Source organism: Hevea brasiliensis, chromosome 4 (genome assembly GCF_030052815.1).
Source record: "Hevea brasiliensis isolate MT/VB/25A 57/8 chromosome 4, ASM3005281v1, whole genome shotgun sequence".
In the NCBI taxonomy this organism is placed as follows: Eukaryota; Viridiplantae; Streptophyta; class Magnoliopsida; order Malpighiales; family Euphorbiaceae; genus Hevea; species Hevea brasiliensis.
The window spans coordinates 2,638,123-2,659,872 of record NC_079496.1 but is presented as its reverse complement, the minus strand read 5'-3'; the positions used below and the strand labels follow the sequence as shown (position 1 = coordinate 2,659,872).

The 21,750-nt window shown below is 30.4% G+C and overlaps 3 protein-coding genes across 3 annotated transcripts; 1 reads left to right on the top strand and 2 right to left on the bottom strand.

Annotated features, from left to right (window-relative positions):
- The first annotated feature begins 1,395 nt into the window (after positions 1 to 1,395).
- LOC110651167 (CASP-like protein 1E1) lies at positions 1,396 to 3,569 on the top strand. The gene is made up of 2 exons (XM_021806416.2): positions 1,396 to 1,819; positions 2,970 to 3,569. The coding sequence occupies exons 1-2, from the start codon at positions 1,575 to 1,577 to the stop codon at positions 3,298 to 3,300; spliced, it is 576 nt and encodes a 191-aa protein (XP_021662108.1). The 5' UTR covers positions 1,396 to 1,574; the 3' UTR covers positions 3,301 to 3,569.
- A 708-nt stretch (positions 3,570 to 4,277) lies between these two features.
- Positions 4,278 to 7,571, bottom strand: LOC110651166 (E3 ubiquitin-protein ligase MIEL1). Its single transcript, XM_021806415.2, has 12 exons — positions 7,339 to 7,571; positions 7,130 to 7,217; positions 6,703 to 6,759; positions 6,497 to 6,529; positions 6,311 to 6,388; positions 6,073 to 6,116; positions 5,933 to 5,973; positions 5,603 to 5,685; positions 5,413 to 5,504; positions 5,254 to 5,323; positions 5,049 to 5,090; positions 4,278 to 4,678 (listed from the first exon to the last, which is right to left on the bottom strand). The coding sequence occupies exons 1-12, from the start codon at positions 7,554 to 7,556 to the stop codon at positions 4,553 to 4,555; spliced, it is 972 nt and encodes a 323-aa protein (XP_021662107.1). The 5' UTR covers positions 7,557 to 7,571; the 3' UTR covers positions 4,278 to 4,552.
- Positions 7,572 to 13,642: 6,071 nt separating this feature from the next.
- Positions 13,643 to 17,962, bottom strand: LOC110651168 (lipase). The gene is made up of 11 exons (XM_021806418.2): positions 17,801 to 17,962; positions 17,631 to 17,703; positions 16,747 to 16,838; positions 16,534 to 16,599; positions 16,390 to 16,437; positions 16,191 to 16,258; positions 15,324 to 15,396; positions 15,072 to 15,233; positions 14,726 to 14,920; positions 14,350 to 14,438; positions 13,643 to 14,143 (listed from the first exon to the last, which is right to left on the bottom strand). Exons 2-11 carry the CDS (start codon positions 17,698 to 17,700, stop codon positions 13,930 to 13,932), a joined length of 1,077 nt encoding a protein of 358 aa, XP_021662110.2. The 5' UTR covers positions 17,701 to 17,703; positions 17,801 to 17,962; the 3' UTR covers positions 13,643 to 13,929.
- Between the last annotated feature and the right edge of the window lie 3,788 nt (positions 17,963 to 21,750).

Here is a 21,750-nt window from a genome sequence, read left to right as displayed (position 1 = left end):
AGAATTTTTTTTTTTTTTTACAAATTTTTCTTCACCATATTAATAAATTGCAATGAATCACAAAAGGTAAAAGAAAAGAACAAAGTTGTTTCAGTAATTCAAGAAAATAAGTACAAATTGGTCAATTTAAAATTAATTTAAATTTTAATTTTTTAAAAATTCTTTTTAATCGATAAATAATCGTTAATTATCAATTAATATTATACATTTATTAACTTTTATAATTATCTTTTTTTAATTTCTTATAGTGTTATATGAAAAGATTACATATTTATTTTCTTAAAATGTAATTTAAAAAATTAGAATTAATCATTTTTAAGAAAAATACTTTCTCAATCATTTTTCTAACTTTAACAATTATATTAAAATATAATATTTATATATATATATAATATAAATATATATTATTAATTTAATATTATAACTAAATAATAAAAATATTTATTTTTTATAAAAAAATAAATATTTTTTATATATAAATTATTTTTCCGAAATAGATGAAGTTTTAAATAGAAAAAAAAAAAAGCTTTGATACAGAGAAAAAACGTAGAAAGAGGGATTAATTAAGGACTCAACTGTCAACCTCTTTCCTTCTACTGGCTTCATTGATGAAGGGAACTGCCCAAAATATACTACAGTATAAAGAGGGTGCCACCCTGAAAGCCACATATAATTTAATACATGTGTAGAGGTATAAATTAAAAAAAAAAAAAAAAAAAAAAAAAAAAAAAAAAAAGCAGTGTAAAACAGGAACGTAAAGAAAAGAATCCCACAGAATGTTGTACGCTCCTACTTCGACTAATTAGAAAAAAACAAACAAGGTTATCACAGGCAGGGAGATTTTTACAGATCAAAGCAAAGAAAGGAGCCCCTGCCTCTTCTAGATAATCTCCGAGCCAGTTTCCTTTGAACAATCCAAAGGCACCAGAGGTCACTAATGGGCACATGACTTTACTTACTCCTCATGCACACTTAATTATCTTCTTTACTCATTTGCCATATTTGGCTTGTATTTCCCATATGCTCCAAATGATTTTAAACCAATCCATGGGAGACTAATATGGGAAAATTAAAGACTTAAGTTCATCCATTGTGCCCGAATACCCTAGAGAGTTTTAAATAATATTAAATTAAAACTTTAATATTTTTGTGATAGAAATTGCCGAGACATAAATCAGAATGGTCCTACATATCACATGCGTTCTTATAATAGAATAGGTGGCAAAAAATTTGATAGGTTTACGCATTTCTGCTCTTGGCAAGTGGCAAGTGCCTCAGAAAAATGGATGGCTTTTGTATTATTATCACGCAACATCAAACTTCAATGCCTTTCTCTCAACATCATTCACACTGCTCGCCTCCTTTGCTTTAAAAGTTTCAGAGTTTTGACGCAATTTATTATAGTCATAGCAAGAAAAATTTAATTACCTTTCACATTTTCTTGCTTGAACATTGTTCTTGCCTCTCTATTTAAGGCCACTCCTTTTCTCTCAACTCTCTATTCCTCCATCTCTTCCATACCCCTCTCTCTCTCTCTCTGTTCTCAAGACTTGGTTTTTTGGGTTTCTGTGATCATGGATAGCCAAAACTACGTCAGTCATGGAGGCATGGATGGTGTAAAGGACAAAGAGGCAAAGGAAGGAGGAGGGGGGACCAGTTTCTTTCTACTAAGAGTTATGGCTTTGCTTCTAACTTTAGTTGCTGCAATAGTTCTTGGGGTTGATAAGCAGAACAAAGTTATTCCAATTAAGATTGTGGATTCCTTGCCACCTTTAAATATTCCTGTTGTTGCTAAGTGGCATTATCTGTCTGCCTTTGTGTAAGTTAATTGCCTGCTCTTACCACTTTCTTCATGTTATGGTTTCTTCTTTTATATATATATTTAAAAAAAGAAAAGAATTTTGAAGAGCATACAAATTTTAATTATGTATCCAACAAGAAAATATGATATTAGGTTAAGAGCTTCTGTAGAATAATTATTTGGGTCTGATATGATCTCACATTGATATTAGCTTAGCAATGCTAAGTAATAATTTTGACGAGAGCTTAATAAGTTCCTAACTGCCCTCTTCTTACAAGCCTACCTTGGTGACTTCTTCTCAACCTATTGATTTGTGGTGTTCAATGATTTATATCTAATAACATTAGAGTCAGCCCCATCTTGCGAGTCTTCCGTAAAAGTTATGGCCAATGAAGTAGCAATAGAGTGGTCTAGTCTAGTTAGTTAGGTGACTTGTTTCTCACTTGATTTAACCTCAAAAAAAGTCTCCACAAATTAACAAAGATAAAGTTTTCTTTTTTTTTTTTTTAATTACTAACTATTTAATTAATTCTATTTTTATTCTGTTAAACTATGTAATTTTTTTATAAATTAACGAATTTTAATCGAATTAAATTGCTATTTAATCTAAATTAATTATTTAATCATTATATTTTGAAAAATATTATTATTTAATATATTTATTTTAGCGAAATTAATTAGTTAGTCTCTATATTTTGAAAAATATATTTCTAAATAAAAAATAAAAATTTTATTTTGTAGAGACTAAATTTAAATTTAATATTTTAAAATAAAGGGACTAAATATTTTTAAAAAATATATATATAAATTAATTAATTAGTTTTATTAAAATAAAATTAAATAATTTAATAGTGAGAGCAAAATATATGAATAAATATTGTATTTTTTAAATTATAGAGAATAAGTGATTAATTTTATTAAAAATACAGATATTAAATAATAATTTTTATTTATTTCTGTAATATTAAATGTTTTTAAAGAAGATGAGTTGGGGGACTGATGGCTTTTATTATACAATTAATTTTATAATATTTTATAATTTTAGTTATTATTATGTCATATTTTAATAGCAGAAAGTTGATTACCGATTAACCCTTATCAACTTTTACTAATAACATCTAGTTAAATTTAATTATATATTAATACAGAATTATTGATCACTTGCCAGGTTCTTTGTGGTATCAAATGCCATAGCATGCACATATGCAGCACTCTCTCTACTACTTTCATTTAACAGAAAGAAAAGTTTGGTGCTTGTTACCTTAATTCTTGACCTATTGATGGTGCCTTTGCTATTTTCCGGCATCGGAGCAACGGGAGCTATTGGACTTATGGGTTACGAAGGGAATTCACGGTTGAGATGGGGCAAAGCGTGCAACGTGTTTGGGAAATTCTGCGATCAAGTAGCAGTTGCCATTGTCCTCTCTTTGCTTGGTTCAATAGCTTTTATCTTGCTGGTTATGCTTGCTGCTCTTCGTCTTCATAACAAATCTAAATGAAATGGGCATTGTATTTGGATTTGACCCTTCAATAGAGGTCCTTTGTAATTTCTATCCATGTATCTGAAGCTTTTGTCTTTTTTTTTTTAACCTGAAATTGCAAGTTTATCATCAAAACTGTTATTGTGGGAGTTTGCAGCTGTAAATCGTACGCTTTGGTCCATAGCATAAGATCAACTACTTTCAGTGTCCTGTCACTTGCCAGGATTTAAATTGCAACTGCAAATCAGAAGGGCTATTTTGTCAATGCACTGTAATTGAGATTCCAATCTTTTCCACTTGCTTTTAAGATCGTAACGCCTCAAATTCAAATTTTTATTAAAATTAAATCTAAATAAAACAAACACATGAATCAACTTTAATGTGGTTGGACGATCATATAATGCGCCGAAAAAACTCATTTATTATTACATAGAGGATGGAAGGATGCTGTGCTAGGGCACTTAGGAATGACAAAGATTTAAATTTTTATGTATATTAAATTTTAATAGGATGAATTTAAATAATATATAATCAAATTTAGAATGAATTTAAATTTTACATGTTTAATATTTTTTATTTTAATTGTTTATATAAATATTTAATTAAATATAAAATATATATTTTTATAATAAAATTTAAATATTTTATTCAATTAATAAATTTTTAAATATAAATAATTAATAAAAAATAATTTTTTATGTAGATTATTAATTAAAATTTATAAAATTAAACTAATTCGTATATTTTCGAGTAATAATAATCGGGTTTGAAATTGATCCGGGTAGTTGAAAATAAATCTTAACTGTATTTGAGTAAGGTGATTTTCGCGAATACCTTTCTATCCGTTGCTATCTCTAAATACAACCCCACCATGGGATCGACAGAGAACCAAGATTTAATGAGAAAGTGAAGGAACAAATTAATCTTGAGATAGAAGACAGCCCAACCAGTTAATCAAATACAATCATTGAAAACACAATCATTAAGAATTCATAGCAAGCAAATAACATTCCTGTAGATTGCTGTATATGTAATGTTTACATAAAACCACCCAGAGAATTAGATAGCTGGATTTTAATTCTGTAAATTGAAGGAAGAATATTCAAATGCTATTGAATCATACTGTAATGGTACAGAATTCATTTTAATCAGCAATAATCATTGAAATTGCTTAAGCTGGAATTAAGTGTATCCCATATGTTTTATGGTCAGGATGCAAGCTCTCAATGCTCTTATATGCCTGGATATTTTCCCATAACCATAACTCAAGTCATTGAGGAAGAACAGGAGGTGCAATTGTGCGGGTGTTGTATGATTTGCAGTGCCTGCATTTCTGCCCAATTATGTGGAAGTATACTTCTGCTGTGTCATTGCAGTCATTACATAGGATCCAAACCTGCAAATGGCCCTTGCTTTTCAGACGTCCTTCAGTAAATATTACTTCAAAAGACTAATAATGCAGGTCTCAATTCAAACACAGGAGACAGATTGTTATTTACATGCTTAACTTTCATCTATTTTCTGCGTGAAGTTTTCCTTTTTTACTTTTTGCTAACTCATATGATGTGATATAAATTCAATATACCTAAAATCTTCACATGAAATCTTGGCAGCACATCGTATATTATATCCAATGAAACACAATAGTTCACTAGTGGACTCTTAGATCAGGACTGTAGCATTAATTAAAGCAATATATAGAGGGCAACAAGATAGTAGATTCATAAACTGGGTAAACAGATGTTAAGAAGGATGAAAATGTGTACCTTCTTGTAGCGGTAATCCTCAGGCATGATGGTTGCTTCTATCTAAGAATTATTGATAACAAATCAGTGTTCTGTTATCATTTAATGTTGGAAATGTCTTGTTCATGATCCAACCAACATAATAATTTTTACGAACGTGCAAAGTATTGAAAGGTTGACTGTGGCAAGCAACCAGGATTCAGTGAGCTTAAATTAATAAGCCTACCTCCTCATCTATTCTCTTCCACGTTTTAGACATGTCAATCACTGATTTGGAGCATATGGGACAACAGTATCTGGATAACGATGCCGATTCAAGTTAAAATCAAGTGCTGACTTGAGAATCACAAAAACAAAACTAAAGAACAACTTCCAGAGAGCTTACTTATCGCGCTTTATCATCTCGCAATAACATTCAAAATGCATTGTGTGCCCGCATTTCATTACTCTAGTGTCTTTTAGTGAGTCAAACAAGTACTGCAGAAGCACATTATGGGAATTGGGAGGTGTCCGAAGACTCATTATATTAACAAAAAAAATTCACTGCACAAAGTTTAAGCAGTCACATGACAGACCTCATAACATATGGGGCAGTGGTGGCGCATGGAGTTCTCCACACATGAATGATTACCACGCAGGCTAATTGAGTAGCAAGAATCTGCATATACATGAAACATCGACACTTGTCAGCACACAGAAGATTCTGGCAAAGGAACTAAAAGCATATCATGTGGGAATGGAATATATAGTTTTTTTTTTTTTTGATATCAAGAATCTATAGTTAAATAACTAAAAGCATAAGAAGAGCTCCAAATGCTTCCAAAAAGGAAGAAAACATAAAATCATATCGTAATTAATTGCAAGGTGGACATCAACAGCAAAGCGATGAGGTAGATAGTGCATACCACACTTCTTGCAGTGAAAATAATTTTCACAGCCACCAACTCTGTTTTGATCACAGGCAAAGAAATTAATTTCATGAATTCATTGGCAATAAAAATGGGAAGAGAATTAAAACAAATGAATCAAAATTATGCTCACTCACCTACAGATCCCACAATCATCACAATGGAACTGCCCTTTCTCTGTCTGCAGCATAGATTACCAAAAGCTAGCATCAGCTACTAATATCAACTAAAGATAAAAAAGTACCACACTCAAGTGATCCCAATATAAGAGAGATTCATAAGTATCTACCAGCAACATCATAAATATTAGAAACAGCAAAGTAGAAGTTTTCAATAAATCAATATTGATTATTCAAGTTCAGAAGGTAAGATTACATCATCGTCATAGAATTTGCAGACTCCACAGAAATATTCCCCCATATTGACGCCACAGTTAGTACAAACTTGAGCAACCTGGAATTCACGTGAATTTGATTTGAGATACCATAGAAAACTTAAAAAAAAAAAAAGGAAAAATCAGAACAATTAAGTTCTACATTACAAATCTAGAAGGATACACACCGGCTGCTCTGTGTCACAAACTGAACATATTACCTGAAACACAAATACAAACCCCATGGATCTCATCATTTCCGTTTCATAACCCAGTAATTTTAGGAAAGTTGATACGTATGTATACATATTCAAGAATAATTAAATACTGAGAGAGAGAGAGAGAGAGAGAGAGAGAGAGAGAGAGACAGACAGACAGACTTAGATTAACATACTTGCTTGACATCGAATCGATTGAGCTCATGCGGATCACAGGGGTTCTTCAACACGCTCTTGTGAATCAAAACAAAGGAAAGAGAACAAATCATCCATATCAGAACAAGGCTCACTCACAGATGTGTAAGGCAGAAAGACAATAAGTGCCAAGGAATATTGCCTGACGTGATCTAGTAATTAAGGGAAAGGAATAACAATTAACAAAAACCAAGACCAGCTTAAGCATCCATCCATAAATGTTTCGGAACAACAGATTAAGCAAAACATAAGAAACGGAGCTCAACATCCTCCAATTAAGAAGAACAAAGGAAAATAAAGATCACCCATATCAATACAAGGTATAAAGGAAAATCAATACAAGGTATTAAGGAAAAGGATTTTAGCTAAATGAAGAAAAGCAGAAGGGAAATCAAAGAGAAATTATACCGCGGCCTCGTTGTGACAATGGCGACAAGGAAAGACCTCGTTGCAGCATGGAGCTCGAATCTTGCACCTTCTCCTGTAATGCTCGCATCTATCAAAGAAAAGAAACATAAAGGAAAATATGAAACCAAACATTGAAGAAGGGAAAAAGAAAACAGAGGAAGCAGAAGATGAGACAGAAAACCAAAAGAAGGAAGAAAAAGAAACATTACCCATAGCCCATCTTCCCAAAATCAAGACGTCCATTAGATGGGATGATGCCTTCCATTAGTTCTGGAGAGAAATGGGTAATAGATAGATTTGCGGAGAGAGCGCAGAACAAGGAAGGTAAGGCCAAAAAGGCAGTTTCCTGATTTGGGAAGGGATTGGGCTTTCCTTCCTTCGCTTTGTCCCAATCCTCCACAGAAAGCAACCCATCATTAAAATACATTATCTTTATATAGAAATCAATTCCTTTTATGATAAAAAAAAAATCAATTCCTTTCTCATGAATTTTTATTTATTAAAGCGAATTCTCATGCATACATTACAGTGCTGCATAGTAATGCTTTGATTGGATTGAGGGAACGTTGAGAAGATAAAAGAAAAGAAGTTTGATTTTTTTTTCAATCTCTTATTTCAACATTAAATAAAAAGAAGAAAGAGAGAAATAAAAATGAATGAAAAGAAATTAAATTTTTTTCTTTTTTTGTTAATTAACTCACTCCATTTCACTTTAAATTGATAGAAAATAAAAAGAAATAAAGAGAAATTTATAATAATATATTAAAATATTTTTATATAATATAATAAACATAAAAAATTTTTCTCTAATTATAATAATTTATTTAAATAATAAAAAGTAAATTAATTTTTTTCTTATTTGATTTCTCTTCAAGTACAATTAACACTATGTTTGGATATTTTGAAGGGGAGGAAGGAAATGAGAAAGGGAAAATAATTTTTATTTTTCCTCTTTTATTTTCTTTTCTCATGTTTGAATAAATAAAAAATAAAAGAGGAATGAAAGGAAAATAAATTTATTTTTTCTTGTTTGGAAAGAGAATAAATGGAAAGAAAATAATATAAATTACCATTTTACCCTTTTTATACATTGTATTTTTACTATATACTAGTAAATTCATAAATAATAATAAAATCAAACTACTTAAATAATAACAATATCTCCCTCCTACTTTCTACTTTTACATGTAACATAGTTAGAGACAAGATTAACACAAATAATATAATAATAATAATAATAATAATTCTTTCCTAAATAAAAAATAACAGAATAGATTTTACAGATCACATAGTATAATTAATTTTCTTACAATACTTGGATGCTTGGCATTCGTACAGCCATAATTAGCGTTGCCTATTACTATTATTATTTCAAGCAAAATCTAATTCCAATATTGATGGTATGTCCTAGTAACCATTAAAATTAATATATATAAATCAAAATACTAACTAGCATTTATGCATAATATTACATATAAAATCAGTTCATATAACACTATATATCATTAGTCAAACAACATGCAGTCGATTAGCCTTCATCTTTATATCACTGTAATTCACAACCCTCGTCAACCATTCCAAACGCCATCACATGGAACATCAAAAAATGACCTTGTTGCTGATGTATTTTTTGAAAGGTAACAATAAGTTGTCATCACGAAATCCGGATGGACCCCATTAATTTCAACTCTATAAATAACTCCCCAGCTCACAGCATTCAACACCCCATGAATCTGGCAAGAAAATCATCAAATGACCATAATTTGGCAACATCCTACAATAAATTCCTACATATCTGGTCTATAATTTTATTTCCTATATGTAATCCAAATGCTTTCTTTTTTATTACCTTCAGTTAGTATTATCGACTGATTTTTTAGGAGGCATCTTGTTAATTTTAATTTCATTTTCTCGATCAACAAAAGATCAAAAACTGTGAAATTCCCCATGTTCAATTTCAGCAAGAAACAAGCATGAAACTTGGTGTGCTCAGGTTTCCCAAAATAATTAAACATAAAAAACTTTGATTTTTAAGGAAAATTTCTATTAATATAAATTTCCTTGTTTAAAAAAAAAATCATACAAGAAAACAGTAAATATAAAGGGCAGCGAGCTTTGAGGTGCTAAGGAAAAACATGCTTACCAAATGTATCGATTTTAAGTTGGCATAGATTGGAGAGAAAAATCCATCAACAAAATGAATAAACCACCATGTTATGTAGAAGGTGACAGAATGGAGAACAAGATTACATTGCAAAAAAAATGAAAGAAAAAATAAAATAAAATATATAATTAAGCAACATCTATTACGGCATTGAGCACAACAAGCAGGACAATATACAAATTCAATTATCAGCATTACATATTTTAGAGGAAGGAAAGGATATGCAAGGATATGTCATTGGCTCACTATGGTAAAAATCAGAAACAAAAATCAAGTTAATAATAATAATAATAATAATTAGAAAAAAGCCTACTTTAGCCCTCGTCTTCTCTCAAGAACAGAGATCTAATAGATGGAAATGGAAATGGGTTGTTGAGAAAAATCATCACAATGCTGCGGTCATCTTTACTGCACTTGTTAAAAACAGGTCCGTAGAAGAATTTGAAGCCAAATGTTAAGGCTTAAGTGAAAAAAAAAATTAATGGACATTCACCATTACAATATCAAACTGGGCTCCATATAGGAAAACAATACAGAGCTCCCATTAAATACCTATTTATCCTCCATTTGTAGAGCTACAAAAGCAAAACCCCTAAAAAATAAGATGAGGTATAATTGATAAAGAATTAAAGATTTGGTGTTTAGCAACCCTTTTTGATTTTCGATGTTTCAAATCTTCCTTTCGTCGTGAAGGAACAACCCAACAAAGATAAATCAATGCTTGAGGAAGGAGCTTCAATTATTTTTGCAGCTGTAGATGGGATTGAAAATTTTGGTAGATGGTTAGAGTTGGCCAATGAACCCTACCGTCTGTGAAAAACGAAAAAAAAAATGATGCAAAAGAGGACAATGAACTCAGAAAGATAATTATGTAATTTTACTAGTTAAAAGGCAGATTACACATTTGATTCTTTCTTTTCTCTCCAATTTGGAGAGAAAATTTTCTGATGAAAATAAATGCTATTTTTCTTTCCATCTTTATTTTCCTTTGTCTATCCAAACAAATAACAAAAATATCCAATCAATCCTATTTTCCCTCGGTTTATTTTCTTTTCCCTCCTCTTTTCACCTGTCCAAACAAGCTGTAAGTATCCAAATATAGGGTAAAATTAAATTTCTGGGATAACGGCATGAAATGGTGGGGCGGCCGTGGTTGTCAGTGAGTGGTGACTTGGCTGGAGGAGCCGTAATCTTGGGGAATTGGAAATCGCAACATCAGCAAAGCCAAATGTAGAAAAACTATAGCTTTTTGGGCATTTCCACAAACAGTTAGTCATTGAATTGCTGGAAAATTATAAAATAGTCTCAATAAAATTAATTTATGTTTTCTTAAATACCCTTAGAGAGATGGAAAAAGTATATAATAAGGGAAAAAAAATAAAAATTTGAATTTTTAAATTCATAAAATTTAACACCATAAAATTTAACCCAATACAATGCCTAAAAATAAACCATTTATCCCAATGTGTCCTTCTGAGCCTCCAAAGCACAACAGAAAAACTGTTCACGACACCAAATTCCACCTCATGCAGGGTGCCTCTGCCTCCCTTTTGCAAACCAGAATTAACAAAAAAGCACACAGGCAAGAATCTGTCTCCCTTGATAAGAAATGGGAGTGAATTCTGCTTTCTCCAACTAATCTTTTTCCTTTTCAAGATTCGTAGAAATGGGTTGTGGAGAATCAAAACATGCTGTTGCCACAGGAAACACCATAACTCGTAAGAAATCTGAAGCAGGAAGCAGCAGGAAAAGCAAAGATATAAAAACTGTTAACGAAACAACACAGAAAGAAGAAATCCAAAATGTGAAAAAATGCTTAGGAGCTGTTGCGGAAGTGAAGGACATAACTGATGAGGACAAAGAATCGAAAGAAGAAGCACAAGAAATGAACAAGGAACATGGTTTTGCTTTCGAAGACCAAGAACCAGGGAGATTGATTTCAAAAGAGTCGCCAAATCGATTCTTTTCGTCGAGGAAAGATGAGGATATTGAGGGGTTTGCATTTGAGGGAAGGTCTGAAAAGTCTGAATATTTCTCTCCACGCCTTGTATACGAAAAGGAGAGCTTGTTCAGTGATTGTGCTAAATTTGTGGAAGAGACATTGGTTTAAGAAACAGAAAATGGTTTGTAAACTTACAAAACCCTCAAAAATTTCTTCAGCCACACATATATTGCAGTTACAAAGGAGATAGCTTTTTTCTTTTTCTTGCTGGTTACAATATAGCAATTTCTTGCAGCGTATTCTGAACTTGCATCAGTTTATACATGTACACAGGAGAGACTGCAATTGTGAAGGAAGAGCATGTGGGAAAGGAAGAGAAGTTGGCAGTTCCACCAAGCAAGGATCTAAAGGAAACCTGAAGGAAATATTAGTACTTCCACTAGTTATTGGCATTTCATTCAGGGGGGTTTGGAATCTACAATGGGGTTAATAGCATGAGCAATAAAAGAATGAAAGCTATGTTCCATATAAATAAGAGTTCCATTCAACTTGGGAATACGTCAATGCTATGTTTAGATTGAGGGTTTGGCTCTATAGATTTGGTTTTTAGGTCAAATACGTTCTTCCGATATTAATTTATAAACGCTTAAAAATTACCTGCCTTCATCTCATTATTTTAAATTCATCTTACTACAATCAGTTCCATGACGATGTCCAACTTTCAGACACATTCATGGATATGTCCAATTCTAATAATATATATATATAATTTTTTAAGTCAGTAACTCCATTTTCTTAATTAATCATGATTAATTAGATGAGTCTTGTATTATTTTTTTGTTTAGCATTTACGCTTAATTTAATTCATCAAATAAAACATTGCTTCCTTTAATTTGCTTGATTTCTTTAATTTTTAGATATAGAATTACTTTTTGTTAAAATTTAAAATATATCTAATTATATATATATATATATATATATATATATATATATATATATATATATATATATATATATATATATAACTTTTTTTTAAAAATTTATGAAATAAAAAATTTCAAATTAAGATTTGAAAATCTTTTTATTAGCTAAATAAAATAATTTAAAAAAATTATTTTTTAGTCACTGTATTTTAATAAAATTAACTGTTTAGTATCATTATTTTAAAAAAGTATACTAGTTAACCTCTTATTTTTGGCATGTTAAATTTTTTAATCATTTTGTCAATTTTTTTGATAGTTAACAAATTTTAATACCAATCAAATTATTATTTAGTCTCTCTATATTAATTAGTTAATCCCTATATTTTAAAAAATATAATAGCTGGTCCTTATAATTTGGCTTCATTAACTCTCTAGTCCATTCGATTATCTTTTCTTTTATATCAAAACTTTACTCTCTCCCCTTTATTTCTCTCTCATCCTCTCTCATTTTTCTTTTGGTATGTTTCTTCTTTTCTATATCCACTTTTTTCCTCCTCATCCTCTAATTATTTAGGAAAACTATTTCACGATAAATAAAACACAAAAATAATACTCAGGGAATTAAATGAAAAAACTTGAATAATTTTAAAAAAAGTAGTCTCTATATAACAAAATTTTCATTTTTATCTAAGAATATATTTTTTAAAATATTGTGTATTTCAAATATGGAGACAAACTAATCATTTCACTAAAATAAATAGACTAAATAATTTTTTTAAAATATAAAGACTAATTAATTAGTTTCTTTAAAATATATGAATTAAATAGTAATTTTATTGATATTAAAAATTTAAAATTCATTGATTAATAAAAAATTTGACAAATGAACTAAAGAGTTTAACAACAGCAAAATATAGAAACTAAATGATATATTTTTAAAATATATGTCTAAGAAATTAATTTCATTACAATATAAAAATTAAATAATAATTTTTTCAAAATTTTTAAATTTATAAATTTTAAATCTAACATTTAAAATATAAATTTCAAATTTAAATCCCATCATTCAAACATAACCAAGATTATTTAAAAATTATTAATATGCTAACTGAGATGAGAGAATGCAATTTTAAAATCATTGAAAAGAAAAACTGAAAGTTGATAAAATGACGAGACAACAGGATAGTCCTGGAAAACGCTCCAGTGGCTTGAATAAAAAACTGATGCGTAGTGTCATATCATCAGTAGAGCAAGTCTTATATGCTCCGATGGCTTGAATAAAAACTGATAAATAGAATGCATACATCCAATCAGTCAATGAATGTTATTTTAACTAAAAAATAATAAATTCCATATATAAATTCATGATTGTAGCTTTTATTAGTTAAGTATATAAATACTATAGCGTAGGCAAGAATTTTACAAAGTATGTCAGATAAATTAATTTGAGAATCCACCTCATCACTTGCATGTCTAGAAGAGAGTACCAATGAAATGACCACTTCAACAATTTACAGATTTCAGAACTTACAACACTATATGTGGAATACCTCGTTACAGTTGGTTTAAACAATATGGTAACTGTATTCATATTAACAAGGCTGACAATGTACAAAAGTCATTTTCTATGTACACATTTTCTCCCTTCACATAACAACATGCATTCTCCATCCAAACCTCCAAGGAAAGGTTGTACCAAGCAGAGAATGAAGATTAGCTTGGTTGGGGAGAAAATCAAGGTGCTAAATCTTGCCCTGATCCAAATAATATTCTAAACATGGTTGCCTCCACCATAAGCCTCCGTTTTCAGTTTAAGAATAGGCGAGGCAGGATCTCTGGACAATACAAAATTTCCTTTGAGATCCATTTTTCCATATTCTTTTACGCGAGAATCCATCACAATACCACAAGATCTCCATGTCTCTGCCATTAACTCCACACCATAATAAATTATATGATCCGAAATGCTGGTCCCACTTACTGACCTGCAAAAATAACAGAAAGTAATCTATTAGTCCCAGAACCACACAAATAAAAAGTCTTGAGAAGCCTCATTTTCTTAGTAATCAGGAAAATTCAAATGTACATTTCCAACAATTTCTTAATGGATCTTACTTGAATGACATGTGAAATTTCAACCTAGTTAAATATTTCAGTTCATCACACTTAACACATAAAAGGAAAGACTCACCTGCTGCAGGTAGGATCCTCGCCAGTAACATCACAGACCTTCTCTACTGTGTAGACCAGACTTCCCAATCCAACGTTATAAAGCCAAACCTGCAACAAAAGGAAGGATATTGCAATTTCATAAGAAGGATACTGCAATTTCATAAGTTAAAAAAAAAAAACATAAAAAAGGCTTCCATGCACGTTCAAGTCCTCAGGAAATGATTCCCAAATATATTCCACACGAGAATGTGGCAGTAGGTGTGGCCGGATGAAGTATGTTGTGCCTATGTATTATAACTGTCTGATCCAAAACTCAGGACATGAAGACATGGCTAGATGATGGCATATTGGTATGTCTTTGTCATTGATCATTCATCTAAGCATGAAAACATTACCTCTCTTGGGAAGTGATGGTATGTCTTCTGAGGGAAGTAACTATAGTATGGAGGCAAATGAGGCACAATATCATGGTCATTTGTCACTCGGATTGTATTTGGCACACATTGGCTATAGTAAGATGCAAAAGCTGCATTGCCAATTCGAGGCTGTCCAAATGTCATAACCATCACATTTTTGGCTTTATGGTTAACCTGAGAGTAAACAAATATTCATTCAATACAACTTCTATGCATTGATAATCAAGCTTGCAAAATAAGCGACAAAAGTAAGTAATGGAAGAAAAGCCATGAACTAGAGATAGTATGATTTCAACTAGATTAAGAAAAGGATAATTATGATTACAGTTAGATCAAGTCCACAAAAGGCAGCAATAGCCCCTCCCATTGAATGCCCTGTCACCATGATGTCAAGATCTCCATAATACTCCTTTGCTCTTTTGACTGCATTTAGAATTCCAGGGCGTAATGTGGTGTTATGGTAAGCATTATAAAATCCATGATGCACCTGAAACAATGCAACGGAGTAAAGATTGCAATTATTAACCAAAAGAACATAACTTATTGTCAAAAGAGAAAAAAAATCTGCAATACACACCATTGCATCAGGCATGCCAGGATAATTTAGATCAAGCTGTTTCCAGAATAAGTCTTCAATCCAATTCTGTATGCTGAAGAAATGTAATTAATCCATTAGGAAACAATCAACAAGGGAATTATACAAAATAAGATAATCTCCACATAATTGTTCTAATTTTAAAAGAGGGTAGACTAAATCTATTGTCCCTTTCAGCTTTATTTGTCTACACTGATAAAATTAGAGAATCATATAAGACACAAGAAAAGGCATGAAATGATGATAATCAGATATCAAGACTTGCATTTGGTTGCTAGATACTTGCAATTTTGAGGACAATCTCCACAAAATTATTCTAATTTTAAAAGAGGGCAGACTAAATCTATTGTCCCTTTCAGCTTTATTTGTCGACACTGATAAAATTAGAGAATCATATGAGACACAAGAAAAGGCATGAAATGATGATAATCAGATATCAAGACTTGCATTTGGTTGCTATATACTTGCAATTTTGAGGACAAAACAGGTGTAGCTAAGATTACAAAACCATAAAATTCAATGCAACATTAACCAGTCAATTAGGAGGTTTTTTCTAAAATTTACGCACATGCAAACATTAGGTTTGCATGTGTGTAACACTTGTGTGAGTGAAGAAGTGCAAAAATATTTTGGATGTTTATTATGCTACTTGAGAATAATATTTTGACATGTCTTCTTCTTATTCCCAACCCCCCCGGGGCAAAAAAAAAAGTCAATTATCTATGTTCCCTGTGTCTTTTTTTTTTTTATTATTTTTTAATTTACCATGAGCAATCCCCCTTTTCAGGTAGCTTAATAACCTAGGTCAAAGATACCGTAAGCATAATTAAATGAATGAAATATTCATACCTGTGTTCCTGAGTTCCTCGAAATGCAATAACAACAGCATTAAGATTCTTTGCCACACCAACAAATGCCTATCAGAGATAGCCATAAAGAAATCGGTAAATGGGAAGAGAGAGGGGGGAGGGGGGGTAACCTAATAGAAGACTAAGGTAGTGTTTACTCTCTTAATTAACAAAAGGAAAAATGCCAGGAGAAAATGTACCTGTAAGCAGTGCTGAATGTCAACAATCAGCTCAATAATCTCAAATCCCTGTTCCCATTCAAATGCATATTAGGACCAGTTAATTAGAATGAAAGCTTAATTGAACAGGAAAATCCACAACCTATATGATATTAATCAAATTACCTCAGTCAAATCATCACATCTTGAGCATGTCCAAGTAAACAGTTCTGTCAAATCTGACATATAAACCTGCAAGTTCAAAGCTTATTTCAGCCACCAAGTAAGTTTTGTGGAAACTTTCCGTGGTATGAAAATTGATAACACATTGCAATTACACAAGAACTAAGAGGCCATGACCCAATTCATGGTTTTGATTCGGTGCTCAAAGGAACTTACAGCAGACGCATATTCCACCAATATTGTTGCAAGAGTGTGATTGTAAATGGGGAAATGATCTATGTGCTTGTGCTTGTGCTTGACCTTAAGTTCTGCAACACAGAACAAAACCTTCTAAGATTTCATTTCAAAACTTCACACTAGCAATTTAAGTTCAACCATCCACAATCCCATTATGCTTCAAGTGAAGTACATATCATCAACTATCCATACACTCAGGCAAATATTACATACAATCATCACGTAAAAGAGAGGGCAAAAAAATACTTAACACATCTTGTTTTCCTAAAACAGGACACAGCAAGCAAGTCCCACCTATTTAGCAATAAAATCCTATTTAGTCTCTGGACTTTTTTTTTTTTTGCCTAGGACCCAAGATATAAATGGTACTCATCTATTAAATGCATGTGTCCCGTATGTTTGTGTCTTGAGTGCATAGTGTCTAGGTTAGAATTTCCCTAGATCTCTAACATCACCAAGCTCTTCATAAAGTTTCTCCAGCCCGTTTGGAGGAAAGAGGGGAACAAGCCGCTGCTTTTTCCAATTTTCAAGATGTGAATACAAACATCATGCGTCATGCCAAAAATAGGCGTACATATTCAAAACCACATTTAACATGTTCCTTCCATCAAAAAGCCATCATAGAAAAAAGCTATCAATCATCTGCTTATGGGTAAAAATTAGAAGAAACCGTCCGATCAGAAAATGTTACCACCTAAAATGAAAAAGCCATTAATTCAAAATGACACTAATAAGCCCACAAATTGAATTTAAATAATAATTTTCCAAGCAGCTTTCTTTTATATTTCGTGAGCTAAACCTTGTGCAATTATCTCATAGAAATAAATTAAGAGGATAACCAATTGACACAATTGAAACATTACCTCTCCCAGAACAAAAAGCAAATAACAAAACAACAAAAATTGCCAATATCAAACGCCTTCTGTGTTCCATAATCTGCATTATCAAACAATTATAATCGATAAATTACTCAAATTAAAATGCAATTCCTAATCTAACAACTTATACATAAAAAAAAAAAAAGAAATATGACCTGGATATCCCGCTAATGCAGGCACGGCAATCTGGGAGCAGCGATATGATGCAGTTTTATGTCGTCCTCCGGCGACCGTGCAGAGCTATATGCGCCGGTCTCTTTCGAGTCCTCTCAAGATAAGTAGAAAGAGTACATGATGGATTAATTGATGCGGTTAAATAGAAGATGGAAATAAATACAATGATTGAGAAAGGAAAAGCTTTACTAGCTTTAGTTAATTACCAAAATTACCCTCCTTGGTTGCTGTGTATATGGGTTTGTTTTCTGAGGGTATTGTGGTAAAAGTGGGTTTTTGATTGGTTGTTTGGTAATTTAAGATGGGATTCTGATTAGGTGGGTCGCGTGTATCATTTTACGGGCGCGTTCCTTTCTTTATTTTTGTCTCATTTTCATTTATTATTATTCGGATATTCCCTCCGTTTCAACGATAACGTTTTGAATTTTTGCACCGAAGGTTGCTCTTTCTTTCGATATAAATATTTAATTAATTATATATATTTTTTAATATAAATATTTAATTAATTAATTTTTATGTGAAAAAAAATTTTAAATGAGTACTATATTTTTAATTATTAAATTAAATTATATTAAATAATATTATATATTAAAATTAAATAAAAATATCTCAATTTTATTTATATATTAGATATTAAAATTTAATGAAATATAAAAATAATTTCTTCAGTTAAACCAATATTACTTAATAAATTATATTAATTTAACTTAAATTTAAAAATTAGGACACACAGCATAGAAAAAGTTATAAAAATAATGATTAAATTATAGCCCTATAAATTTCAGACATCAAATTATAAATATCAAATTTAATTTGAAGCATATATTCTTTTTTTTAATTAATCCAATTATTATATTTATTATCAATTTAACCATAAAAAAATTATTTATTTAATTAAGTAGATGTTGAAATTTATGTATAGATTTAAATATAATAAATAATTACTTAAAATATTATAATTAAACCTCCATTATTATATATTAAAAATTAAAATAACAGCAAAATTATTAATAAAATACAAAAAATTAAAGAAAAATATTTGCAAAGTATGGGTAGAATATTTTGCATCATTTATTTTATTTTTTGAAAATTTGTCAATATGTCATCCTTCATTCCAATGGCGTCGTATGCAGCACGGCACGTCAACGGCTTCCCCAAACTAACGGTTACATGTTAGTCAAATTTGGATAGGCAGCTACGGGATGAAGGAAATTTTGTTATTGACTAGTTTTGAGTAGCACGCGCAAGGCATGTGCTTATATTCATGTGTTTTGAGCCATTTATTCCCATAAAAAAAATTATATATCTCATGATTTATACATGTGTTTTTTGGTAGGTAATATTTTAAAATAAATAAAATTAATAAAATTTAAATTACAACTTTTTGTATTAAAAAATAAATATTGCATTTTTATTTTATTAATCTAATGATATACATATATTAATTTTACATTTTTAGTTGCTTTAAAATTTATTAAAGAGGATTTAAATTTGATATAATTTGTTTTAACCATAATAATATTAAATTAATAAAATAATTTTTTAAAAATCATTTAAAAATGCTAATATTTTTTAAAAGGCACCTTTTTTAGTTTGAAACTCAATATCAAACTGTACTTTTTTTAAAGAAATATCAAATGGTTTTAAATATATTTAAATATTTAAAATGACATTTGATAATTTTAATTATAAGAATATTAAGCCTTTTTTATTTTACAAAAAATAATTTATATATGTAAAAAATTTTTTATAAAGTTATTTTATAAGAAAATATTTTTACTCGTGTAAAAATTTTTATTATTTAATTATGATGTTAAATTAATGATTTCTATCTATATAACACACACACTTTTAAAAAAATAAAATTATTTTCTTTAAAAATTATTTAATTTTTTCATTTAATTGTGAAATTCATTAATTCATTTCTTTGAATACCCCAAATGATACAATAATTTATTGTGTTTTACTATTTTTTATACTTTTAAAATTGTCTCCTTTACTTCACAAATTTTTCCTATATAATTTTAATCTAAGATTCTAAATGCATTAGAATTTGATAGTGTATACGTATAGAGATATAAATAAATTTTGTATTAATGAAAATATAATGAATTGAATAATAATTAATAGATTATCTATATAATTATTATAGTAAATTCTATTATTACTTGGTTTAAAATAAAATAAATACTATTTTGTTATGAGAAATAACATGATTAAACAAAACTTTACAATTCATCTTATTAAATTTTTATAAAATGATACTTTTTTATCGTAAAATAGTAAATCATGGAAATTTATTAACTTAACGGAAAAAATAAAACTTTTTACATAAAATAACATATATAATATTTTTTAATAATATTAAGAAATATTATAAATAAAATTAAATAAGATATTGTCGCAACCCAACCAATGGATCGGATCGGCACTAGGACCTGGGCAAGTCTAAAGCCTCCGGACCCGTAGTAAGCCTGATTAATTCTAAGGCTCATTTAAGCCCAAATTCAAGAATTCAATCGGACAGAGTCCGACCATAATATGGACCATACAACGGGAGTTATTAACTCGTCCGACCTGTAAACACAATATATATATAACAATTTGGGGAGCTCAGCTCACCCTCCACATACTTATCAAGTCATAAATCAAATGGGAGCTCAGCTCCCTTATCCAATTCAATCACACTCACACATACATACATTTAATGTTCCTACAATTTCAACATAATATTATATTACAGTCCCAAATTGATTAAAATACTCCTAACATATGTGGAGTCTAAAATTTGACTAAATTGTACAAAATATATTAGATATTACTAATTGACCTGCGAAAAAGAGGAGCAGGTTAGTCACAACAAGTAATTCTCCTGTAGCCTGGAAAAATAAGTTGAATAGGAGTGAGCGTTCGACTCAGAGAGTAAAATACTAATTTTAACTACAATTTCTATAACTACCTAAAACTAATGCATCCTAAAGAGTAGAATGCAATACCATTAAAATTTTTATACACATCACGTCATAACAACAAAAAGGTAATTTGGAGCACTCACACACCTAACAATGTTCAAACAGTACATATATGAGAGCTGATCTCATATACAGCTCTCTTGATTCAACCTCTGCCAGCGAGTGTCTCTCAAGCCAGACTTTCGCTTAATAAACCAAATGAGGGGGCTAGCGAGTGTCTCTCAAGCCATGCCTACCCTGACTTATCCATAAAGGACCAAGTCCCAGCTAGTGTCTATCCGTCCCATCCATATCCAATACCACACACTATACGTACGCCAACGCACGCACACTGCTCCAAATTACCATAAACAACAACCATGACACTTCATCAATTAAGAATGCAATATAAAACGTGTCTAGTATTTAACTACATTGATATATATTTATAAGTGATGCATGAGCATGCTTGAACATATAATAATATTGAAATTATAATTAAAATTAATATTTTACTCACATACTTGACTTGAGGTCACTGTGGCGGCTAGGCGGAAGAGGAAGACTATCCCCACTCACCTGACAATTTTATTGCAATTATTTAATATATTTGACTCAATAAAAGCTTAAAAAGGACCAAAGACACCCTAAGTCATGCTGAAAATCCGACAGAATCTCCCATATACTTAGGACCTACCCAACCTACAAAATGGCTCAAAATGCACTTCTATATCCATAATTCACACATCCACAACTCAATCACATCACATGGCTCTTCCTGGGCCCACCCAAACAGTCAACAACCACAATTTAGAAAATTACAATTTAATCTCTATAACTAACCCTTTTGCAAAAACTATCCAAATGAGCTCTAAAAGTTCTAAAACTTTGCTCCGCAGTCCTTAGTAATATTATTAAGCTAATGCAAAAGAAATTATAATTTTTTAATCTACCACAAATATTCTATAGATTTTTAATCG